The 20,443-nt window shown below is 45.7% G+C and overlaps 1 protein-coding gene across 1 annotated transcript in view; it reads left to right on the top strand.

Annotated features, from left to right (window-relative positions):
* LOC147733011 (uncharacterized) overlaps positions 1-20,443 on the top strand; it is a 176,746-nt gene that overhangs the window by 85,543 nt on the left and 70,760 nt on the right. Inside the window, exon 3 of the mRNA XM_086957566.1 lies at positions 6,917-7,036. Coding sequence (XP_086813692.1) covers positions 6,917-7,036 — 120 coding nt within the window. The remainder of the gene's footprint in view (positions 1-6,916; positions 7,037-20,443) is intronic.

Here is a 20,443-nt window from a genome sequence, read left to right on the forward strand (position 1 = left end):
TGATGGGCCTATAATTTGCTGGTTCTAAAGGAGACCCCTTTTTAAAAATAGGGATGATCTTTGCACCCGCCCAAGTTGGAGGGTGCTTCATGTCATGGAGGATAGCATCAATAAGAGACTGCAGGTATGGGCTCCAAACATCCTGTTCAGATCTAAACAAATCTCCTGGGAACCTGATCCAATCCTGGAGCCTTATTCGGAAGAACTTTAACCAAGGCCACTGATACCTCCGCCCACGTACAAGGTGGTATGTCATCAGGGAGAACCTCTATACGCTCTATGGCTGGGAAAGCCATCACGGTAGCTCCCGTTTGAATCTTAGAATATAAAAGTTTTAAATGGGTTCGCTAGACCTCTTCCCCAAGGTTTGGTTCGATATCAGACCTGCCCTTGGGTTTTCCTGTCTTCACCAGGTTCCAAAACCCTCTTAAGTCTTTATCAATTCGGGCTTTCTTAATGGCCTGCCATCTATCAATTTCCCATTCACTTTCTGCAACTAAAATGGTATTCTTAAAATGTGCCCTTGCTACCTTGATGCTCAGATTGTCACCCTCACGAAGTTTCATCAGAAAATAACTTTTTGCGTCTCTGCAAGCCCTATTATACCAAGGGTTAGTGCGTCTATCTTTATACCTTTTAAGAGTTGAGTCATTGAAAAAGAACCCTGCCAGATTTCCAACCAGATCCAAGTGATTTTTCCCCAGCTCCTCAATATAATCGCTAACATCACAGTTTTCTATAATGAAAGTTGCCTTTTCAAGAAAGGGAATGATGGATTTATACAGGGATGCCATTGCCTCTGGTGATTGTAAAAATGTTCCCCAGCGGATCCTTCTACCCCCGTCTGTTAATAGCAAGTCAGTGGGAGATGAACTAGTTGCAACCTGTCCTGGTGTCAGTTGACACAATTTACAGAGTTACAACCAGCGGGTTGTGATCACTTTCCGTGCGAGTCTGCACCTCAAAGTTCACAATCCTGTGCCAAAAGTCCACGTTTACCAGGACATAGTCTATTGTTGAGTTCTGACCAATCCTCCTGAAGGTACACTTGCCAGGATTGTCAGAGGGTAAACGGCCATTACAAGCCCTTAAAGAGAAGTTAAGGGTAAGAGTAGTCAGCTGCAAAACTAGGGGAGTCCAACCCCTAATTGGGTAATGGTTTCAAATTGGGACTCCCCTAGTTGAGTCCTCTTCGCTCGTGATGGGGTGAGGTAAACCAATTAAAGGTTCAAAATGACAGTTAAAATCCCCACCATTGATGTCTTGCTCAGGCAATGTGGTAAGAAAGACCGCCAGACAATCTCACGTCCGCGAGGTCTGTCCATGCCTCACAGGACGAGAATAAACGTTGATAATAGCCACCTTTGGGAAGTTATTAAGGGAGTCAATAATACATAAAATATCCGGGGAGTGAGTTTCTATCAACTTAACTGCACATCCAAGGTGTATTCCAACCCATATACTCAAACCTCCCAAAGTTCTTCCCCTAGGCCCCTATAGTGCTGCTTCACAAAAGGAGGCACACCCCGCTCTGTGTAGAGATTTCAGAGCCCAAGTATCCTGGAATAAACAGATCTCATGGGTGTCAATAAGTTCACCCCAGTCTGGGAGATCCATTTTGGCATTTAAACCAGCTATATTCCAGGACAGGATTGTTAGACCTTGATGTTCTACTGTCTTGAGGTTCTGCGTAACTGCATTAAGCACCCCAAAATCAATGTTCTCAGGCGGATTCTCTTTCTTACTATCACCAATAGTTTCGACAGTGCCATCGATGGTGTTAACTACATTCCCTACAGCATTCACTGATTCTTGGGGGGATTAGACATCGTCAATGGCTGCTCACAAACTACACCACCCTATAATCTCTGGGATTCATTATCCTGTTGTGGGCTAACAGGATCTCCCCGATTGAATATAGAGTGTGTAAGCCCCATCCAACCAGGCATGGAAATATTAGCCTCCTGTGCGTCCTCAGTGATTACCATACAGGGTTCTTCACACATTATTTCCCTGCATCAGATCGCTACATGATCATAAAACTCGCCCCATCATTGCTAGCAGAAGGTCCTAGAAGGTGGGCCCTGACACTTGGGTTATGCCCAAGGGTCAGTCAATCTACCTGGTGAAAAACACTGAACCTATTGCTTACAGGGAGAGGAACTGGTAGCAAAATGTTATAGTTATGGCTCCAGTGATTTGCACTACCCACCTGGGCAGCTGTTTCCCATCTATCCCATGGTTTTACCCTCCTCTCTGATGAAGGGTGAGACGATTGATGAGGATAGAAGAAAGTTAGGGGAAGATACTGTATCCCAGTGGCCACCCTCAACAAATGCCAATTGCCTATATATTCAACCACCCGCCTATCTCTAAAACGAATCACAATGCAATCACCCTCGAAACATTTCCTACTTTGATCCACCCAGCTAACTCTTTGTGCAAATAGAATTTCGCTGTGCACTTGAGGTGGAAGTGGTCTATTCATATTTAACCAATAAGTGCACTTGTTTTTTAGATCAGTATATGACTCCGCTTTACCCTTTTCCTACACAGACACTTTGGCAAATATAACAACATATGGAATCGTTGCTGGAGGTAAGTCAATACAAGGGAGACTAGGGTTCACTGCACTGTAGCTTGGCTGGACCAATCGTTGGTCATAGGCTTTGTCGTTGTTCGTGGCATTGGGAACATAATCTCCCCCTGGAGTACATGACCCTGGGCCTAGAGTCTTATTCATTACACCTCCACCATTTGACACATTGCCAGAATTCAAGATATTACCACCCGTGACTCTCCTGATAGCAGAAGTAGATGGTAAGCTGGACGGTACAGGTACAGTTGGTTGTCGGGTAGTGCTACGAAGATTACTAGTTGGGCTCATGATTATTTCAGGGGGATTCGTTGGATTCCTCAATATTTTGACACCATTGGATTGATTTGATGCAAAAAATGAATCGTGGTGCAGCAGTTTGTCCTCCATTAGCGATAGTCTCTCTATAATTGGAGTGAGTGATGTGGTGAATAGCACTCCCAACTTATCACAGAAGACCTCATCAACTTGGGGAGGGTGAGACCCAGCCATATCGTTCGAAGGTGAACCCAAAGGATTAGTAAATGACCTAGTTTCTGGTGAGGCCAGCGGTGCAAGAGGCTGTAATACACCAGTCTGATTGGGTTTATACATTTTCGCGTTTTTCTTCCTCTGCGGGCCCCCGCCCCATTTTCTCTTTACTGCAGGTTCAGGCGCATGATCCGTGGTTTGTAGCTTAGAGCTACGCACTGACCTTGTTGATACTCCTGGTGATGAGTTACAACCAGGGGCTTTTTGTGCTGGGGCCACAGGTAAAGTATCAAATGGGGGTTCCAGTGTAGGGGGAGTGTCTGATATAATAGTTGGATCGTATGGCAACTGGTCAGTGACTCCCCCCCGAACAGGAATGTCAATAAGCCCGTCCACAAGCCGTTCCGGAGACCTTACAGACATCAGCCCTCCCAGGGGTGAGCGTTTGGATTGTGCAGGCTCCAGGGATAATCTCCGCTCAGTCATTGCTATTTCATGGGCCAGGACAGAGGATGCCCTGATTATAAACTGATCCAAAGTGCCAGCAACAGACCCACTCATAAGCAGGGCCTTCCCCTTTCCGCCTCTGGAAGCCATCATGAAATCCACGCTACCACAATAATAAGACCAGAGCTTTAAAAACCAAGGTTAAACTAGTGGCGCTAACAAACTAAACAGAAAATATAGACTGACCTTCTCATAAGTGTCAAGTTAGAGGGGAGGCCTGGCCCGTCCTCTTCCCAGCTCGAACGGGCTCAAACTGGCCAGCCCTAGGCCCGGGCTTTGCCTGGCACCGCCTGCGTGCATCCCACGATGCGGGAACCCTGTTCTCCTTAAGAACGCCTCCTGACGCTTGAGAAACATGGTGGCGGCGTGCACGCCACCTGTGCTGCTGGGGGCTGTGGTCCTGGCGCTGAAAGTGGCGGCGAGGGTCGCGGAAGACTCCGACCCACTATGGCGGCAAACAGAGCGTCCACAGACTTGCGGTGAGTTTTGTGACAGGGCTCCCGCTCCACCGGAGCCCTGTTCTCCTTAAGAACGCCTCCTGGCGCTTGAGAAACGCGGTGGTGGCGTGCACACCGCACGTGCTGCTGGGGGCTGTGATCCTGGCGCTGAGAGTGGCGGCGAGGGTCGCGGAAGACTCCGACCCACTATAGCGGCAAACAGAGCGTCGACAGACTTGGGGTGAGTTTTGTGACAGGACAAAATACTAAACTAAGACAAAATCCTAATTTAAGACAAAATCCTAATTTAAGACAAAGTCCTAATTTACGACAAAATCTTAACTTAAGACAAAATACCACTTTAAGACAAAATCCTAACTTAAGACAAAATACTAATTTTAAACAAAATCCTAAATTAAGACAAAATCCTAAATTAAGACAAATTCCTTATTTAAGACAACAGCCTAATTTAAAGCAAAATCCTAATTTAAGACAATATACTAACTTAAGACAAAATATCAATTTGAGACAAAATACTAATTTAAGACAAAATCCTAATTTAAGACAAAATCCTAACTTAAGACAAAATACTAACTTTACTACTTAAATGGCCCAGGGACCCTCAGAATTCAAGGGAAGTTAATCCCCCAACTTAAAACGCGCCACGGGGTGCATTTGCACAGTGGTGAAGGGAGGGGGCGTGGCCTGAGGTGACATGTGTACAAACACACCCTGTGGCACGTTTTAAATTGGGGAATTAATTCCACTTCAATCCTAAGGGTCCCTGAGGGCCAACTAGCCCACCAGGCACCTCCAGTAAGAGACACAGAGCTGCATTGCAGAGTGCTGTAAAAAGGGGTGTGGCCTCTTAACACCTCTCTGCAACGCAGCTCTCTGGCGCTAACTGGAGGTACGTGGTGGGCTAGTTGGCCCCCAGGGACCCTCAGGATTGAAGAGGAATTCATTCCCCAAATTAAAAAGCACCACAGTGCGTGTTTGCAGACATGTCACCTCAGTCCCCACCCCCTTCCTTCACCATTGTGCAAACGCGCCCCTTGGCGAGTTATAAGTTGGAAAATGAATTCTCCTTCAATACTGAGGGTCCCTGAGGGCCAACTATCCCACCAGGTATATCCATTATGCGCCAAGGAGCTGCATTGCAGACAGGTGTTCAGAGGCCACACCCCTTTTTACACCTCTCTGCAACGCAGCTCTGTGGTGCTTACTGGAGGTACCTGGTGCGCTACTTGGAGCCTAGGGACCCTCAGGATTCAAGGAGACTTAATCTCTCAAATTAAAACGCCACAGGACGCATTTACACAGTGGTGAAGGGAGGAGATGGGGCCTGAGGTGACGTGTGCAAAGACGCCCTGTGGTGCGTTTTAAGTTGGAGAAATAATTCCCCTTCAATCCTGAGGGACCCTGAGGGCCAACTAGCCCACCAGGTGCTTCCAGTAAGCGCTACTGCGATGGGTTGCAGAGAGATGGTCCAGGCCGTGCCTCTTTTTACACCTCTCTGCAACACAGCTCTGTGGCGCTTACTGGAGGTACCTAGTGGGCTAGTTGGACCCTAGGGACCCTCAGGATTCAAGGGGTCTTAATCTTCCAACTTAAAACGGCCGCAGAGCGCGTTTACACAGTGGTGAAGGGAGGGGATGGGGCCTGAGGTGACCAGTGAAAACACACCCAGTGGCGCATTTTAAGATGGGGAAATAATTCCGCTTCAATCCTGAGGGCACATGGGGGCCAACTAGTCCACCAGGTGCTTCCAGTAAGCGCCACTGCGCTGCATTGCAGAGAGGTAGTCCAGGCCATCCCCTTTTTACACCTCTCTGCAACGCAGCTCTGTGGCGCTAACTGGAGATACCTGGTGCGCGTTTGGTGACGGATATCGATCTCCCAAGATCGCAATATTTTTCTTTATTAGGGTGTCCCACTGGGACCATTTTTCTTCTGTATCAATAATTACCCAGGTCCCAGTGGCATTTCTGGGTTATACCCATTTTTTGTAACTACAAGATCAAAATTAGGCCTATAGTCTCAACACGATAAAAACAATTGAGTCGGGGTGCTTTGTTTTCTGAAAACAGCCAGTTCCAGAAGAAAGGATCCAGAGCTCCGAAGAGAGAGGCTCCTATTAGAGATGATCAATTTTTGAGCCAGATATTTCTGTTAAGAACCTTGAAGTGGTTTACTCCTGGGCCAACCTACCTGAGTGTCAAAGGTATACCTGAGAGCAGAGCACTTTCAACCAAGTGGAACTGTGAGAGGACCAGGAATCCTGTCTTCATTTCAAAATCTGATTTAAGAATAAATATCTGTACCCCTCATAAATGTCTGTTTTGATATTGGTCCCAATTGTATGGAGTACCTATAATTGAGTGTAAATTTAGATTTTTATTTTAATGTGAAGGCCAAAGACTTGATGCGTTTGACATAGGGCCCCACAAGTTGTGCAAGTCATTCTACCTAGGATTGGACTGGAATATAGGTCTAACCAGTGGGGAGAAGTAGAGGGAAGTACGTTGAACCAGTGGTGTAGCTAGGCCTTCTACTGCCTGTGGTAGCCCCTGCGTTTGCCGCCCGCGGTGGCCGAATGTAAGAGCGGGTGTGCTGGCGTTTCCCCTTCGATGGCCGCAGGTAAGAGCAGAGGGGCAGCCGCTCCTAAAACCCATGCCACACGGCCCCCTCCCTTGCTTGCTACCCACTGCGTTGCACTCAGTTTTGAGGGGATTCAGTTTGAGGTTAGGAAAGGGCATCCAAGACAGAATATTTTCTAGAAACTGTTGTAGGAATAAGATGGCATCCAGGATGGAAACTTTTGCACCGTGACATGGCTCTCAAACTAAAGCTGGGTTGTCTGGAGGTGAAGCTCAGTGGTGTCGATCTTTTTTGTCCCCTGTAGGCATGGGCTGCTTCTGGGGTGTGGAGAAGAAGCTGTGGGCACCACCCGGAGTTTTCTCAACGCAGGTGGGATACGCTGGGGGGTACACTCCCAACCCCACCTATGAGGAGGTGTGCACAGGTAAGGATAGAAGTGGTCTTTTTCATGGTTGCTCCAAATGTTGGGGTTGGCAAAAATTGGGGTTGGAAGAGAAGGTTGGGTTGGTGTCACTGGGGTGATATTGCTAGTCCGAGTGGAGAACATCGTAAACCCTTCACTGCTGTGTTGTGTTGGCACTGACATTGCTTTAACCCTATTGCTGCTGCCGTCGGCCATTGGACGTTGCGCGAGCTACACCCTGGTGCTGCGCACGTCCAACGGCCGACGCGGCCGCACCCGTTTCTTTGAACGTTCAGCACTGGCGCTGAACGTTCGAAGCAGTAAACAGGTTAAGCTGGGGTCTCAAGTTCAAAGGTGGGCGCAGATTATTTTTTTAACGTATTTCTTTTTGGCATTACAGTTATTGGTATGGACATAAAATGCTAGAGTAGCCAAGGCCTCTCTGAACGTTTGTGACTGCCTTACTACAGGAATATCACGCGGCAAGGAGCACAGTCTGCAGGACAACATTTAGTACAGTGTGTGCAAAACGCAGTGGCCCACCATAGGAATACAGCACTATGGAGTGGTTAAACCTAGGCTTCGCTTTGGAATATTGTGCTTGTGTGTTATGTTATGTTATTGGGTTTTATAGAGCGTAAAAAGCTACTCCAATCGGGCGTCCCAGCGCTAGCAAAAAGGAGATTTTACAGCATGTCTAAAAAGGCCTAATATTTTATCTAAAAAAGGTATGTTTTTAGTTGTTTCCTGAAACTTAACAAATTCTTATTAGACCTGATCTGCAATGGAAGAGAGTTCCACAGCTTGGCCCTGAGGAAGGCAAATGAGCTGCCTCCTCCCCTGGCTCTCTTTACTCTGGGCACTGTAAGAAGGGAAAGAGCGTTCCATCCTAGTGCTCTTGCAACTGTATATGGTGTGCAAGGTGTTGCAGTACATATGGATGTGATGAGTATTTTAACTTACGGGCGATGCACAGAGCCTTGAATTCCATGCATCTCTTATGCTAGTGTGTAAAACCCAGAGTGTCATGGCCATAGGAATACTGGACTAGAGTGTGCTCAGCTCACCATATGAATGCCGCATGGTAGTAGTGTGTAAAACTCTGAGCCAAGCCGATGGAAATACTACATTACGGGGTGGTAAAGTCACTGCATTACTATGGGAGCACTGTGCTATATGGTGTGCAATACGCAGGGCCTCGTCATGGACTATTGCACTAAATTACAGAACCCTCAAGAAGAATATTAGGCTAAAACATGCTCAAGCCACGCATCAAGATGGCAACACACCACTACAGTGTGCCAGTATTGGCAGCGACGGACCGTGTAGGGCGTTCCACTGGGCGGTGACGTGGGGCGGGGGGGGGGGGGGGGTGTAAAATACGGGAAACGGATGATTACAGGTAAGTAACATAAAAAATAAATAAAAAGAATTTTGTTGCGCATGCTGCAACCCCAAATGCGATGCAGCGCGCACAACAACATTTGTTTTATTTATTTTTTATGTTACTTACCTGTAATCGTCCGTTTCCCGTATTTTACAACCCCCGCCCCACATCACCGCCCGGTGGAACACCCTCCATGGGCCGTCGCTGAGTATTGGGTGGCAAGACCAGAGCAGCACCTTGCAAATACCACTCTAGGGGAACAGATGCACATTACTCTAGACAAAAAACACTGTACCCTACCCCGCCAAACCCAAAATAGCATAGAAATACAGCATTAAAGTGTTCCAGGTCCACATAAGGCCTGCACAGGAGTACCTCATTACAGTGTGACAAAAAAACTGAGTCACAATAGGAGTACTGCACGGCGGTGCGTCAAACCAACAGCATTACCACAGGACCACTGCACTGCTATCTTCCTCAGCTGCAGCCGCGGCCCGTTCAGGTAAGAGCGATGGGGCCGGGTGTGGGGGCGGGAGGAGTGTTTCGACAAACGACAATGAGGGGAAGTTAATTATTTACTTAATTTTACCTCGTGGTTGTTTCTCGAAATGCCCCCCCCCCCCCCCCTTCTTACCTGCACGGGCCGCGGCTGCTCAGCTGTGATAGCAGGGGAGGTGGGGAAAGTCTTCATCACCTCCTCATCCTCTTCCTCTCACAGTCCATACGGATGTCCGCCTTCCTCTCACAGTCCATACGGATGTCCGCCTTCCTCTCACAGTCCTTATGAGTTTATCTCCATTCATGCATCAAAAAAGAAACACGTGCAGGAATGTGACGAGGAAGACATGGACTCGGAGTAATGAAAATTACCAGTAAGTAATCGGCCATTTTCTCTTCCTGTATTCCCAGGCTCCCTCCTTTCAAGGGACTACAACGTAAATGATACTACGTCACAACCGGTTTTACTCCAGCATTGCAGAAGAGCGGCCTTGCCTAACTGTCATCACCCTGCTCAGTGACACTCGGTCTACCAAAGAAAAACAGAAAAATGAGTTTTACCCATCAAGATCTAAAAAATAAATGTTGCATTACATAACTTCCTTGATCAACTATTTCCGAAAACAACGAGCCTACTATTTTGCAAAATATCTCAACTGATACAGTGAATGAGTTGATAAAGAACGGACCGAAGACGAAAAGGTGCAAAGTGCGAGGGTCAAAATTAAAAGTGTTGAAAGCGAAAGCTTTCAATTGTTTTTTTTTAAAGTGGGTCATTTATTGAAGGAGAAAAAAAACCGAAATACGTGCAATGAACTGTGAAGGGGAAACTTTCCAGAAAATTTTGCAGGGAGTAAAACTAACAATTCCAATTCATTCTTTTTGCTTGACGTTCACTTTTCACGCAAAAGTCCTACATTTTGTCGAGTGAATTTTTTGAGTAAAGAGTTTCGACCATGTTTCCATAAAGACAATGGTGACAAGGCACCTGCTAATTGAAACCCCGCATCCGAGCACGTGAGCTGAAGGTTAGAATCTATCTCTGCCCCCGAAGGCCTGCCCCCACCTTCCCTCTCCCGCTGACCCCGATGTATTTATTTGTTTGCTGGGTTAATCGCAGCCCACCCGTCCCAAATCTCTCTGCGTTGTCACTCTCCCCGCACGGAATATCTGGAGAGAGGGCTGCGCGGCTTATCTGTGAAAACAGTTTGCTCGCAGGTTGAGCGGATTATTGGACTGCGCAAAATATTATCTCCCTGCTCGGCCGTCTGCGCGCGGGGGATTATCGCAATACCCGCAGAGAGAGAAATAGCCTTCATCCCCACAGACGGGGGCTGGGGGGGATTAATGCCCCCACCCCTGCGTCCCCTATTACCGGGAGGCTTCCCTCCCCTCGATTAACCATCCGATCCTTCCGGCAGCCCCATTGGCTGCGGAGGATCCGGTCCTCCCCTGCGCCCGCTGTTCTCAGCATCCATTTTCAGAGACGCTCCATTTCGATGGTGACTCCGAGTCCTTGTGCGAGGCTGCGGGCGGTCCGGCGTACAGGGACGGCCGGCGGAATTATGCGGCAGTGGTGAAGCAATCTATGCGGCAGTGCAGATTAAATTATGCGGTAATAGAGTGAAATTAAGCGGCACGGTGCTGCTATACATGTGTCGAGGAGCTCCTGTAAATGTATATACACTGGCCTTCCATTTGCTGGCACAACAACCAGCCCTTAGAAGGGCATTCGTTCCCAAACAAATGCATAAAATGTCTCTTTCAATATATTTGACTAAACTCCTCCTGCTCATAAACATAAAATGACCTGTCCGTGAAAATTAGCGTAATATGGACATGTGTATATGTCACCTCTTTATATGAATGCTTATATTAATCCTTTGCTATGCATGTGCATAATCTGGCCATTCCAACTCTCCCAATGCATATGCATAAGAAGGCCGTTGCTGTGAATGCGGATAAGCCACTCTTCCTCTATAAGCTCACACCAATGCTTCCACAGTGTGCCTGTAACTTACCTTTCCCAGCCATATATGTTAACCTTTCAGTTGCATCCACTTTAAAATCCTATACTAAATAGTTAGCATAATTAGTCACCGCAAAAAAAGCCTTTGCTACACATATGCATAAACTGGCCCTCCTTATACATAAGTAAACCAGCTCTTCTGCATTTGAATAACAAGGCTTTTATTACGCCCAGGTACATACTCTATCCTTCTCAATCCAAATAACTGACTACATATCCACCACTCAAATTACTTTCATATTTCACTATACTAATTCACCATTAATCCTTTATGGGTTCCGGAGTAGCGTGCTACTCACCGAAAAAGTGCTGTGACGCCTCATCAGGGGTAGTAAGCGCATTACAATTACAATATGCACTATTCATTTATATGCTATGCATGCATACAGAAGCATCTCTTATGTGTGTATGCAAGATTACTATTCCTGTTCATGCATGAAGCAGGCAGGCCTATGAGTGTGCACACAAAGAAAATCCAATCCGCTTTACCAATGCTTGTTAAGGTAAGAAAATGTACTGTCTGGTGACGAGCACACTTCTTTTCCTCAGCTGTTAGCATAAATGAGAGAAGGGCCTTTGCACATTCACTGCTGCCCTGGGGCTCCAGGTAAAGTGTGCCCTTCAGTTAGTGCTGGGTTTTTAGCCAACAGCACTTTGCATTCTTGGACTTGTAGGCCCACGTTCACAATACAGCAAGCAAACTGCTTAGGATACTGGGAACCACAAACAAGCGATTTAACATAGCAGTAGCCAAGGCAGGTCCCAGCTAATGTGGGCTCTGTCCATCTTGAAAGGCGCATTCATGTTCTTCTGGCTGATCTGCACTGCCTGTGTGTTGTAATGCGGATTAATAAGGTTGCTGAGCACCGATCGATTGCTGGAGATTGACGAACAACCACACTGCTTCTGTTACGGGTTGTGGCAGCATTTGAAAGATGCTTCTCTGGGCAGAGGTTTTCCCTGTTGACCCAGAGGACTGAAGCTGACGGGTTCGGTACAGAATGGTGGCTCAGTCTATGCGGTATTCTTATGAAAGGTTGGTAGATTTTCCAGAGATCTCAGGCTGCCATCAACATTTGACGTTTTTACTTTCTAATTTTTTATGGTTAAAGTTTTATTTAAAAAAAAAAAGTGAAATATCGACACAAAAAGATGAAGGAAAAAAATAGCATAGTAAAGAATCCGGAAATCAGAAAAAAGGAAGAAAAGAGAAAGGAAATGAAGAGGAAAATTGGATTATGGGGTTTTATCCTCCTTCTGAAAAACAAAAAAGGGAGAACAGAAAAGAAACATAGTAAAAACACATCCCAGAAGAACAATATAGGAAAAAAATAGGTAGGTCAGTTTAGATTACGAATAAACAAACACCAAAGACCCTAGCACTATGTACTGAGCAAGATACCTTCCAAATCACTCTTATAGCACTTAAGCAGTCAGTGGCTACTGTAGAAGTTTCAAATTCATGTTTATTTTGTATTCATGCTTAATTTCCTAAAATGGTTAGAGGCAGCAGACCCAGAAGCACAAGTCGGCCCAGGACCAGGGTTCAATTCCTGATGCGGCAGGGTTGTGGACCAGGGTCAGCGGGCTTAATATTTCTCACCTCGTTGCCTACTCTAACCAGGGGTCCCACTCAGCAATTCTGGGCATTAGCTTGCCTAAACTCCACAACGGCCCCATCAACGCCGGGGATGCCTGGCTCCACCTTGGGGACTCTCAGTAGGGACCATCCCACAGGGAAAACCAGGACGGGTTCCCCAGCGGTATACAGCGCCAAGATGCTGGCTGGCAACAGTGCGCTTTACAAGTAAAACATTACATTTACATTAAAATCATTGCATGAGAACACATGTAAACATTCAAATCTCAGAGCATCAGTGCACTATTAAATTGTTTTAAAATTGATATCAAAATCAAGGTGCATTAACTGATTAAACACATTCGGGGCAGCATATCTGAATGTAACGACCTAGCCACATACAAGGATACATACCCTGCAATTCATGCATTTAGTTTCTTTTCTGCCAGGATGAAGAATTTTACAAAGAGAGTTTTTGAAATAGGATCCTTTGGATTAAAAAAACGAATGATGGCTAGACAACACGTTAGTATTTGCCTTAAATTAATCTGTTGTCTTAGCAGGTGTTTTTATCTTTCTAACGAGAGAACCGATAATATGCAGACTAGACGGATTACTGGGTCATCAACTTTTTTACACAGTCAGGACGGATTACTTTCCATCTTCTTGTCCCACCTCGGAGCCTGACCCACAGTTGGTAGACTTTCAAACAATATGTCATGAATGTATGTTTTATAAGACTTGTGTACCCTAAAGAGAGATAGGCTTGACTACACAATGACGTATAGCTGTTTAGAACCATCCAAGCAGGAGATTGTTTTGTCAAAACATTTATGTACTGGTTGTGCCTTAATTTCCCCATGCTTGAATTAAGATGTTTTTTAAAAACTTGTAAAGTAAATGGTGTGTTCCAAAGTTCTTGCGCTTGGAGATAGGTGAGAACGCTTTACATATACAATCGAGCAGGGAATGTGACACCGCTCCTAGTTATTGAATCCGCAAGCAAGTGATATAAATAAAGATCTTTTGTTGATATAAGTTCATACCAACCTTTTGAAAAAGCAGCTTGCCTTGGAATGACCTGTTTGATGACGCCCAACTCCAAGCAAACTAGGGCCACGGGTGCAGATCTGGAAAAATTAATTTGTTGTTTGTACGTTCTTGTAATCATTTTATCGAGTGTATTTGATTACTCCCAAGTATTTATATTCTTGGACCCTCTAGACTCAACAACTGTTTAAATACCAAACCCAGTTCTATTTTCATTTGCTATCTATTATCATTGCAGTGGTTTTATTTTAAATTAATTTCTAATTTGTTGAGGGGTGTAGTATATAGTTGTACTTACAAAGACATCATCAGCATACAATAAACTTTAAATAAATTTACCATCCATGTGAATTTGTTGACTTCAGTTTACTGTTTAACTCGGCTATAAATAGATGAAATCATAGTGGGACGAGCACACAACCCTGCTTTATTCCGATAGATGTAGAAATTTTACGTGAAACGCTCTCCGTCTTCGATCTTCGCTCTCATCCCGGTGTTATTGTACAAGAGTTGAATGACCCTAAGTAATTTTGCTGGCATCTCCCAATTGGCCAGTTTCTCCCATAATTTAGTCCTAGGAACATGGTCAAATGCAGATTTAAAGTCCACAAAACATAGATATAAGAATTTATTTGTCATCATGGCTTTGTTAATAATAAGTGAAAGTACAAGCAAGTGTGTTATTGTGCCTGTGCCTTGACCTAATCCAGTTTGGTTTATGGAAGTAATCTTGTGTCTCGATCCAAGCATTTATATATTTTAACAGAAGTGCCGCAATTTATATAGCATTATTATTCAACAGTGTAATCAGTTGATAATTTGCTGGAGATGCATTATTCCCCCCCCCCCTTTGCAGATTAGGTGCACTATTGCTTCTCCCCAAGAATCTGGGATCACTTCAGTTGCAGGTGCATAGTTATGGAGTCCAGCCAGTTTTCTAGACCTATAATTCAACATTGTTCATAAATAGACCTTGAGGTAGGCCACTGGGGCCAGGTGTACCATCTGTTTGGCTTTCAGTGATTATAGCAGGGATTTGTGATGGTTCATATGACAATGGTTCAGTTGCTGTTGTCAACTGTACATCATAAAGCGTATTTGGCTCGACTGAAGGACTGAGATCTTCTATCCATTGCTGGCAGTTGATGCTGTGAACGCCCTTAAGTCTTTCTGTGCCTATGGCTCTTTCCTTCTTTGCCATATAATAGGCCTTTAGATGTGAGGCCCACACTGACTCCGCTATTTTTGCGTTATTTGCAGTCATGTCCCCTCTCTCAAATTGGTTAACCATTTTCAACAAAGATTTTTATCTTTACTTGCATGAAGGAATTTGGTTCAGAAGTTAGTTCCATGCTGTTTCTGTATGTTAATAGGCCATTTATTGTTTTTTTCCCTCAACCTTCTTAATTTTTGTTTTACATTTCTTTTGCTGAGTTTAACATTGAAGTCTAAGGACTTGAGTTTGAGAGTCCTCTTCAATCATACACATCATTAGATCTCTGTTCTTTGCTATGGGAAATACATGTCACAATCTAAATGTGTGTGACAGAATGGTACAAATAAGTTTAGATGCCTATGCTATGCTTGCCCTCTCTTTAAATTTCTCAGAGGGTTAAAGGACGGCCAACACAGGGATTCAGTTAGGTGGCAGAAAATATTCAAAACATTTTAAAGAGCCCACAAATCTACCATCCAAAATGATCTGGGATTCCATACCCACATAGTTGATGTTAAAAAAAAATAGGTCCCAAAGTCAAAAGCCTAGGTAACAAGACTTCTGGGGAGGCACTGATAGGGGACACTGGGGAAGACAAGTTGGAGTTTCAATTGATAGTTATAGGTAGGACCACGTTTCCATAGAAAAGTATTTTTTGCTTTGCGCCTAACTTCGGCACCGTTTAATGAATCTTCATGAAACTTTCCCAAACAAAGGTTCATCCACCTCAGTTCCTTCCTTTAAAGTTTCAGGGTGATCCATCAAGAAGGGGTTGAGAAAAAGCAGGTCCCACAAAGCCTTTCCCCCTTGCATTTTTCAATAGGAAAATGTAACAGTGATACCACAAAAACAGCTGAACGGAATTACACCAAATTTAGCAGGAAGCTAGATCTTGGTCCAGAAAGTGTGCTTTTTGTGATTTGGTATAAATCAGTTCAGTAGGTTATGAGAAATTAAGGTAAAAACAACTTTGTACATGTTACACCGGCGTGGATCCTCTCAGTCAGCAGTTCTTAAGATAAGATCTGATTGGCTGCCACCATATCAACAAATAGATGGCCGCAGCTGTTTAAGGACATGGGGACTTAGTTTCCTGTCCTACAAAAAAGTATTACAAAAGTATAAGGAGGCAGGATAAGAATACTCTGCCCTATAGGCCATGCAAGAGAGGTCCCCATGGAGCCAAAAACTGTTCTTTTATTTATTGGTGCAAAGGACCTGCAGTGCCAAGTAAAAACCAAATGCAGACTCCCACCCGTTTTATAACTCAACCACCCCAGGGTGGGCCAAGTCTTGATGGGGGGGTGGAGGGGTACGGGGAGGTCGTTGTTTTTCATTTTTTGGGGAGGTGGCGGGCAGATCCCCCTCCCTAAGCCCTCTTTAAACCTCTGGGACCCCATCCTTAGGGCCACTTTTAATTCTATTGGGAGGTTTTTGTGCAGCCCCGTACCTGAGCTTTTTTAGGACTCAGGGGTCCCATCCTTCGGTCCATGTTTCTTTAGGGGCGGTGGCATGGCGTTTCCTCCCAAAGCCTCTTTGAGGCCTCAGGCACCCCATCTGGCAGGGCCTGTGTGTTTTTTTGGGAAGGGGGCATTAGCTCTCCCACCCCAGCTGCAGATTGGCCCTGGGGACCCTATCATCGTGGGCCAGATACTTTTGCAGTGTCCCAGGGACCCCATTTCCCAAGACACTGGGGTTCCCTGCTCGGGAGAGTGAATGTAGGGAATAGAACCTTTATTCCCTGCTCACAGTACCCCAGTCAGGGAACTCAGCTTTGCTCTTACGCAGGCAGGAATAGGGAAAATAAATGCGGGAGCAAAGAAACTGAGCCGACTTCCACCAGCACCTCAATGCAGGGGCGTAACACAAGCCCACGCAGACCCCGCGTTGCGGGGGGGGCCTCACGCTCCTGAGAGGCCCCGGCCGGGCCCCTCCTCACGTCAGTAATACAATACTGCTGTAGGCTCTTAAATGGTGCGCAGCGTTGGCCCCGGCCGGCAGGGGCCTCTGCGAGTATTTGAAATGGTGCGGGGGCCCCGGCCGGGGCGCAGCCCCTGGGAGTTTTCTAAATGGTGCGGCCGGGCCCCGGCCGGGGCCCCACTGGAGTCTAGTCTTCGAAATGGTGTGTGCGGGGCCCGAGTCTTCGATGGTGCGGGGCGGCCGGGCCCCAGCCGGGACCCCGAGAGGCGAGAGAGCAAGTCCGAAATGGTGGTGGTGGGGGGCCCGGCCGTGGCCAGTCACCCTGTGAGTGTCGGATGTGAGGCACTTTTGTTTTCTTATTATATTACACTGTGACTGAGCCCGCCCGAATCTATGAAATGGCGGCGGGACAGGGTGGATGCGCAGCACGCACACACTTGTTCACTTTCACTCCGAGTCCAGTAGTCCTGACTTTCGTTCTTTCACTTTCCGTTGTGCGTGGGCGTGGGCAGCAGGCAGGCAGGCAGGGCTGGCTGCTGCTGAGTGGTGAGCAATGCCAGCAGCCCCAGGGCACGCACAACACATCATGCGCAATCGCAGGCGGACCAATAAGCAGTAAGCACTCACTCAGTAAGGTGTGCGTGCGTGTGGCAGCAGGGGCGCGGTGGCGAGCATAGCCATAATCAAGAAGATAACAGAGAAGAACAACAAACTTCGATTCCAAGACAAAGCAGCCAGGCCCGCCCACGCTCAGGACTGTGACTGTCCGATTCCGAATTTTCGAACTCCGAAGTAAGTCCGTCACCCACCGGCGGGGCTGCTGCCTGCCTCCAGGGGTCCAACTTTGCCATCACCTCCGAATTACAATTGCACTATACAAGAAAATGATTCATACTTTGTCAGTTATGATGAGGCATATAATTAGACGTTTGCACTTCAGTGTGTATAGCTTGCATTGAACTATTAGACTGGAACATCCTTATCCTACATTTTTACAGAAGTGCTGGTTTCAACCAACACAACACCCCACCGCCCTGCCCCTCTCTAACCCACCGCACACACACTTTGTAAAGAGAAGGCCTGGTAGGTATGCTCCCAGTACTAGAGATGAGGCGAGGACATAATGGCGCCTATTTATATTTTTGTTGACGGTTCCTGTCTGGTGGGGGAGGTGCCCGGGATTAGGGGAATTAGCGTGAAGCATAATTAAAAACCTTGCTAACCCTTGCAAGAAATTGCATGTGGGACCCTGTTAAAATTGGGTCTGACCAAGTCCACTCTTCTTCCGTATTTTGCCCTTGGCCCACAGTAGTCAACAATTAAACATACATACAGGTAGTAGGAAGGGCAATTTTGGGAGACATGACCTGCTGCTCTGCTGCACGTGTGTCCTTGTCGTGAGGAAACCAGAAGGCTATTCATTATTCATAACAGTTCTGGAATTTGTGGGGGAGAGTGAGAGTCAGCTTGCATCGCCGCTGCGACATTACATTTGTCACCGCCACTGAGGCATGTACAATTACTAGCTATTTTGAGAGGAGATTCTGTGCGTGAGGAAGAGGGCACTGGTTTGTGTGTGTGTGTGGGAGGGGTTGGGGGGGGTGAGGTGAGAGTCTGACCTAAGAGGAAACTTTCCACCTCTACTGCATGCACTTATTGTCTGCTTGCTCCTCGTGTTAGGGAAGCTTAAGGCAAGCTGTTGCTGCCCATGCTGCCTGTAACCCTGCTGTAGGCCAGTGAAGCTTGGTAAAACCTTTCAGCAAACACAAGTCTAACTCAATGACATTTGCTAGTGCTTCTCCTTGGAAAGGCTACTCAAGTGATTTTGAGGTATCTAGCTCGAGCAGCCACGAGTTCCGATGGTCACAGTCGCTGTGCTCTACATGCTGGTTAGTGCATGTTTGTTTCAATGGTGTCTTTTGCTTTACCAGCACAGAACCTCCTCTTCATAAGAATGTTAAGCTGATGAGGTCCTTCCAGGTGCGCTGCTGCGCGCGAGGAGGGGCACCAACACATGCATGCAACTGAAGCAGCAATAATGAACTGGTGAAATCTTGTGAATGACGCTTTGAAACTTTTGATAAAAGTTTATGGTACATGTGCTAAGCTGGAAAAATGTTTAAAATAGAGAAATGTCCTTGTGTCAAAACTGCAACTTTGATGAGAATGGATAAGACGCATTTAAACAAAATCCCTTTTGATTAAAAGTGATAGCAAAACAGCGTTGAATTGTAAATAACAGCCCTGGCACTTTGACTTCATAAATCATGACGGACTGGCGCACTAGCTTTCGATATTCATAAACCTCTTGGGTAGCAGCATGTATGATTAATGTATGATTCAGTGACTTGTCCGTAGCACCTCACATGCCAACTCATCATTTTCCTAAAATTGTATTCTATCTCGTTCCTAATTGTTTGTCTGAAAGTAGGATTCCCCACAGTAGCCTTTGGAGTCCTCATGAGAGTACTGTTGTCCTGGCATTGTGCTATTACACAAACAAAGGTAAACGGACTGTGATCTTACAATCCTGGGTCTGCATAGATATTCGGCATGTAATATCGAGGTCAAAAAGCCTTTAGTGCCATACAAATTGTTTCACACGTAAGCCAAAGTCTGCCTGCAGGCAGACTGTAGAGAATGAGATGGTAGCAAGCCTAGGCCAGGAAGGCATTGCTATGCCAGACACTCTACCACAAAATGACCACTATGACTTATAAACAAGTTACACACCTGCATTTTGTGCGGCTTCCAGGTCTTATGAAACCTTAGGGCCTGATTTAGAGCTTGTTGGACAGGCTGCTCTGTCGCAATGAGGCCCAAAGTTAGGAAAACATGTATAAGATCCTTTGCTAAACATAATTATTGCCACTTTTGCCTACTAAAAACCAATTCTTTGAGGAAACAGATGGCATGATTTTTGTGAACTGATGGCAGTGGGAAAACATTATTTAACTACTTCTGATACGTGTTGTTCTAACGATATGTCTGGGTAAATAATGCTGAATTATTTTTTGCAATTTGTGCACCTCGCAGACATTGCCATTATCAAAAACAGGATGAATAGCATACACAGCTGCTCCACATATTAAACAAAAAGAATTGCTTACATTTATTTAGCATTAAGCAGGAGCCGAGTGTTGTTCATCTGCTAGTTGATGACTTAGAGACATTAGACCTAAGGGTGAAACAACCCAGGTTGTAGTGTGCTCTTCATATTCAGTGGGGTATCAGTCACGGAAATGTACCTAAATAAGGACATTATTGAAGTTGTTTAAAGCAATTGTGAGTAAAATGGCTGCACTATACTCATGCTCATTAAATGCTTTGATGCCAGGTGCTCTGCATTTTATCTACTTGGTTACCCCTAGCTGTTTTCATGTTCTCTAACTTTGCTAAGAATGGAAATATAGGTGCATGGAGAGACTTACTTTTCAATTACAACGAGGAGCAAATATTTCAATCATAGTTCCTGTAGTTCCTTATATGTACTGGTCTTCGGTCAGATTTTTGCTGTCGATTTATGAGGTTCTAAGGTAGAACGTGGACTCTTTGATAGCTGAACATGAAAGTGTCCTACTAAGAAATTCAGATCTACCACATAAGTTATAACATTGAACCTGGAAAGGTTTGTAAAGTGTGGTAGGAATGATTCTCCAGAGCTGGTCAAATATATCAGTGAGATTATGCTGCTGATATCTCCATGAATTATGAGCTCAAACTCTGGCAATAGGGTCTCAACTTTCCAT

Source organism: Lissotriton vulgaris, chromosome 2_1 (genome assembly GCF_964263255.1).
Source record: "Lissotriton vulgaris chromosome 2_1, aLisVul1.2, whole genome shotgun sequence".
NCBI classification, from domain to species: domain Eukaryota; kingdom Metazoa; phylum Chordata; class Amphibia; order Caudata; family Salamandridae; genus Lissotriton; species Lissotriton vulgaris.